Consider the following 5,627-nt stretch of genomic DNA (forward strand, 5'->3'; position numbering starts at 1 on the left):
GGCGGGGTGGGCTCCTCTCGCATCCTCCCAGCCTGAAACTTGATGCAGCGGGAGAGGCTGATCGCGAGATTAATTGGGCGTTCTCAAAAACCCGACGGCGGGGGGAAAGCGAGCAAGGAGTGCTGCCTGCCTCCCTGCTCGGGCTCACTCCTCCGCCGAGCCGGGGAGGAGGCAGGCGGCGGCTGGGAGCCAGCGGAGCGGCAGCACGAGAGCCACGATGCCCGTCGCTCTCGGGGCGCTTCTGGCCCTGCTGCTGCCCCTTGCCTCGACGCTGCAGAGCCCAGGTAAGGCGAGAGACCCGCGGGCAGGGCTAGAGGGCTCCTGGCGCTGAAAGGCACGGTGCCACGCCTTCCTAAAATCCGAGCAGCGCTGCACGGCGTGCAAAGGCTGCTTTCCAGGGAGACCCTAACGCTAGCGAGAAGCGACGTACCTGGGAGAAGCCCGAGCGTGGCAAAGCTCTGGTGTGAGAGCCTGGAGGCGCTGCCTGCCTGGGCGACGCCGGCTGAACGCCCGCAGCAAGGGAGTTTGGACCCAGCTCCGCGTCGCGGGCTCGTCGGTACGGGGCCTCGAAGTACTCTGGAAGCGCACACGGGAGAGAAAGAGAGGAACAGGGTGATGCCCTGCTTGCCTGCCTGCATCCCTCTGTCGGGAAGCTGCTGCCTGAGCCCTCCTCCCGATACGGGGATTTCTCTCTCTCATGTCACGTTTTGCCCCTCACAGCGCAGAGCTGGGTTTTGCGGGTGGCAGGGTGCGAGAGCGGTGCTGTGCCTACGGTTTGCGCTCCCAGCTCTGCGTGGAGCAAAACCAACTGCCAGAACATTCGGCCGCCATCGCGACTATTTTCTCGTTTTACCTTTTCCTGGGAAAGGGCAGCACACCGGTGCGAACCCAGCCCAGTCCTCCCTCTGCAAAGCCGTTTCCCCGCCGCCCAAGCATCCCAGCCCGGAGCTCGGCAGCGCAGGGGCGAGGAGGAGGAGGAGGAGGAGAGGGTGTGAGGAGGAGCGCGGGCGTGAGCCAGCTGCCACCAGCTGCAGCAGGAAAGGCCGCTTGGCCCCCAGCCCCCCAACGGCAGCGCCTGTTTTCCTCCCCTCGCCCTAATTGCTGCCTCTCGCCCCCCCCTCGCCGCCTCCGTCGGCGCACGCCTGCCTGGGCGAGGGTCGTGCGCCCGCCTGGCTCCCCGGCATTACCGATCGCCTGCGACGTTGGAGGGGCTGAGGCTGCCGGGTTCTTCTTTTTTTAGCTCAAAAGAGAGATTCAAGTTCCTTTCCCAGCAGCTTTTCCCAAGTTCCCACAGATCTATTCCAATTAGTCTCTTCCATTAGGCGGGAATTGGACTCCGGGTCTGGGCGTGCTGCAGAGCAAAGCCACGAGCGCAGCTCTGCTGCCTGGGAGCGGCCGTGGCGGCACCGGCTGCCTTGCAGCGAGGACGTGGGTGCCGTGAGCAATTTGCTCGGCAGTTAATGCTGCCGGCACCAGCCGAGGGGTCGTTTCCACAGGAAACAAGCACCGAGATACATAATAAACACCAAGACACCTAATAAATGAACTTAGCGTCCCGGTTCGTCTCTAACCCTCACTGCCTCCACCTGCAGAGCAAAGAAGAAGTGGCCCTGGCAGTAGTGAGCGGTAGGAAACTTACCTGGGGGCAGCGAGTCCCTCGTGGTTCCCCACTGCCGGGGTCCTGGCACCCGCCGGGGAGAGGCGCAAGGTGGCAGGCCTGCCTTCCGAGGCTGGGGAAGGTCACAGCCCCATCCGCCTGCACAGCAGAAGCCGTGAATAAAACGTTAGGCGGTGGTTCTGGTGTTTCCCATCGGGATGCTCCTATTGACCCGTGATGGGAAAGCCCAACCGGTAAGCGAGGGACGGCAGCCAGCGGTGTCCCGTGGTTTTGCAGCACACCCCTGGGTGATTTTGGCCGCCGCACCTGGAGCGAGCAGCCCTCCCTCCATCCCTCCCTCTGCCAGCAGGTACCCAGTGGGGGGGCCAGACGCCAGACCCTGCCGAGCCCGCCCTGCGCCGGCTGTCCCACTACTTGCTCTCCCACTACCAGAAGGGCACCCGGCCAGTGCGGGACTGGCGAACGACCACCAACGTGGCCATCGACTTCATGGTCTACGCCATCCTCAGCGTGGTGAGTCCTCTGCTCCCGTCCCACACGGGGTGGGGGCGGCCACCTTCAGCAGCAAGGGGAACGGTACCCGGTGTGCAGCATCCTCCTGGCACGCTCCGCCCGTCTTCCAGAGTGCCGATAGCCCCCGCGCTGACCCCGTGTCCTCTTCTTCCCGCAGGATGAGAAGAACCAGGTGCTGACCACCTACATCTGGTACAGGCAGGTGAGCAAGGCCGTGAAACCTCACCCCTGCCTTGCTGCCCCCACCCCCACGGCCGGGCACCCCTGCAAACACAAAGGTTTTCCCATGGGAGAGGCGTGCAGCAAGGCGGAAGCGATCCCAGGGGATGACCAGACGCCTGTAGGGCACGGCCCTCAAGGCACAGCTGTCACGCTCCGCGCTTCACGCCGTTGGGCGGTGCGATAGCCGGAGGACGAGCCTCTCCTCCCCGCCACGGGTGGCATCGACGATTGGTTCCCGTGGCAGGGTGCTAACCTGGGGTCTGGGTCCCGGCGGGGTGGAAGGGACCTCGCCCTCCAAGCCCCCTCTCCCTTGCCCCCAGCACTGGACGGACGAGTTCCTCAGGTGGGACCCGGCGCGCTTCGACAACCTGACGCAGATCTCCCTCCCCGTGGAGAGCATCTGGGTGCCCGACATCCTCATCAACGAGTTGTGAGTGCGGCCAACGCGCAGGGCGGGGGGGAGATGGCCGGGGGCCGGACCCCCCTCGCCCACTGCGGGCACGCGCCGCCCCGCGCTTTGTATTCCCGGCACAGAGCTGGCAGCCTCCCCGCATCGGGCGAGCTGCAGATGGGGAACGGCTTGGCAGTTGGGCCGTTTCCAACGCTGGCTAACCGCAAACGTCGGTAATTACGCGTGCCGTGCCAGGGGTGGGATCCAGATATCTGGAGAAAGGCTTTGTGAAGGCAGCACAATGCGAGGGCAGCTGCAGAGCTGCCGGCCCTTCCTGCAAAGCCAGCCGGCGTCCTTCCCGCTCCGTGGGGACGGGAGGTGTTCCCAGGGGCTCCAGTGAGCGCCGGGGCGAGGACGCAGGTGCTCCTGGGGCTGGGAGAGGGCAGCAGCCCGGGCAGCGCAGAGGCGGTGCCGGGCAGGCATGCCTGCACCGGTACTGCCAAAAAAGCAGCTCGGGGGCAAGTCCCCGGCTCCTGGGCAGCTCCCCTCCTGAACGCAGCTGGGTGGGAGAAGCCCCCCGCTGAAGGTGCTCCTCAGCCCGTATCTCTGTCCCTCGTGCCCCTCAGTGTGGATGTCGGAAAGTCCCCCCACCTCCCCTACGTCTACGTTGGCCACCACGGGGAGGTGCAGAACCTCAAACCCATCCAGGTGATGACCGCCTGCAGCCTGGACATCTACAACTTCCCCTTCGACGTCCAGAACTGCTCGCTCACCTTCACCAGCTGGCTGCACCACAGTGAGTGCCGGGACCCCTGCGGCTGGGGGGCTCGGGGGGGGGGGGGGGGGGAGCGGGCAGGACCTCCGCTAGGCTGGAGCCCTGTGCAGAAGGCAGCTCGTCCCTCTAGATGGCCCCAGTGGATCGGCGATGCGTGCGGGGAGGGCTGGCACCCAGCCCGGCGTGGAGGTGCCGGCAGCTGCCGGCGCTTCAGGCCGGGCACGCCTGGTCCTCACCTCCCCTCTGCCCCACAGTCCGCGACATCAACCTCTCGCTGTGGCGGCAGCCGGAGCTGGTCAAGTTCGACCGGAGCGTCTTCATGAACCAGGGCGAGTGGGAGCTGCTCTACGTCCTCAGCCGCTTCCAGGAGTTCAGCGTCAAGAGCAGCGACAGCTACGCCGAGATGAAGTTCTACGTAAGGGTCTTCGGCCGCCGCGCTACTCGGGGAGGGGTCTTGCCGCCGCCCCTGTTGCTTGACCACTCAGCTGCTCTGCGCCGCGGTGCTCCTGCCTGCAGACGGGAGGCTCCCGGTGCTCAGCCCTTCCCCTGGCTCACCTTCATGCACCCCGCCGTCCCCGCCTGCCTTGGCGGAGAGCCGCGCCAGCTCAAGCCCTCGTTTCAACCCTTCGCTGAGCCTTTACCCTCTCTCTGTCCTGCAGGTAGTCATCCGGAGACGCCCCCTCTTCTACACCGTCAGCCTTCTCCTCCCCAGCATCTTCCTGATGGTGATGGACATCGTGGGCTTCTACCTGCCTCCCAACAGCGGCGAGAGGGTCTCTTTCAAGATCACCCTCCTGCTGGGCTACTCGGTTTTCCTCATCATCGTATCCGACACGCTGCCGGCTACTGCCGTCGGCACCCCCCTGATAGGTACGGCGGCACTGCCGGCCGAGCCAACCGCTACGGCAGTCCTAGGCCTGCAGGAGCAGGAGCTGCTGCTCTGTACAGAGACCCCAGGTCCCCTGGGAAGGGAGGACTCGCCCAGGACCGTGCTTCCGCGCACGAGCCTCTGCCGGCCGCTCACCTCGCCGGCGTCTCCACAGGCATCTACTTCGTGGTGTGCATGGCGCTGCTCGTCATCAGCCTGACGGAGACCATCCTCATCGTGCGCCTGGTGCACAAGCAAGACCTGCAGCCCCACGTCCCCGAGTGGGTGAAGCGCCTGCTGCTGGAACGAGCCACCGTCCTGCTCTGCATCCGGGACCGGGAGAAATTCAGCCAAAGCAGGACGCAGAGCTCGGACGTCTCCAGCCAGGCGGAGAGCAACGACAGCACAGGTAAGGGCTGCGCCCAGAGCGCCCACGGGAGCCGGCGGGGACTAGGTCCTACGTAGCCGTCCACGGAGCCCCCGTCTGCAGGGTGGTCCGGCTGCCGGGGTCACCCGCAGAAGCCCCGCCACCTCGTTTAAAGGAGTTTCTCACACTCGCCCTTCTCCCTCCCGCAGCCAAGCGGAACCACGACGTCGGCGAGGACCCCCAGGAGCGCGAGGCGGCGGGGGGCTCCCCGCTGGCGCGCGGCCTCCTGCGGGAGGTCGCCGCCGTCCGCCAGCTCCTGGAGAAACGCGAGGGGCTCCGCGACGTCGCCCGCGAGTGGCTGCAGGTGGGCCACGTGCTGGACGTCCTCCTCTTCCGCGCCTACGTGGTGGCCGTCCTGGCCTACGCCATCACGCTGGGCGCCCTCTGGTCGGCGTGGCGGGACGCCTGAGGGGCGGCAGCGGGGGCTCCCCGGTGTTCGCTGCGCCCCCCCGTCCCCGCCGCAGCCCGCTCTGCGCGGAGGATAGGGCCGGGGAGGAGCCGCCTCCCATCCCCCCCCTTCCCCGCAACCGACCCCTGCCCACGCCTGGCGCGCAGCGCGTCCGTCCCCCCCCCCCCCCCCCCCCACGGGAGCGCCCCCGGCCCAGCCCGACCGGCGGTCGCCGCTTCAGCACCGCGGACAGCGGCCCCGGAGCGGGTCCCCGCCGCCCCGGGGGGTCCCCGCCGCCCCCCAAGCACCCGCCCTGCCCCCGGCTGCTCGCCGGGCCTCACTCGGGTCTTGGATCCCCCCCGGGGCCACACGGGTCCCCACCGCGCTCCTGCCCAGCGGCAAACTGGGAGGGAACCAGAGCCGGC

At 67.4% G+C, this 5,627-nt stretch overlaps 1 protein-coding gene across 1 annotated transcript; it reads left to right on the forward strand.

Moving 5' to 3' along the window:
- The first annotated feature begins 217 nt into the window (after nt 1-217).
- Nucleotides 218-5,223, forward strand: LOC147413924 (5-hydroxytryptamine receptor 3A-like). Its single transcript, XM_086476846.1, has 9 exons — nt 218-284; nt 1,968-2,131; nt 2,289-2,333; nt 2,674-2,783; nt 3,371-3,540; nt 3,774-3,934; nt 4,179-4,389; nt 4,563-4,796; nt 4,964-5,223. The coding sequence occupies exons 1-9, from the start codon at nt 218-220 to the stop codon at nt 5,221-5,223; spliced, it is 1,422 nt and encodes a 473-aa protein (XP_086332972.1).
- The last annotated feature ends 404 nt before the right edge of the window (nt 5,224-5,627 follow it).

This window comes from Leptosomus discolor, chromosome 22 (genome assembly GCF_034619465.1).
Source record: "Leptosomus discolor isolate bLepDis1 chromosome 22, bLepDis1.hap2, whole genome shotgun sequence".
Classification (NCBI taxonomy): Eukaryota; Metazoa; Chordata; class Aves; order Leptosomiformes; family Leptosomidae; genus Leptosomus; species Leptosomus discolor.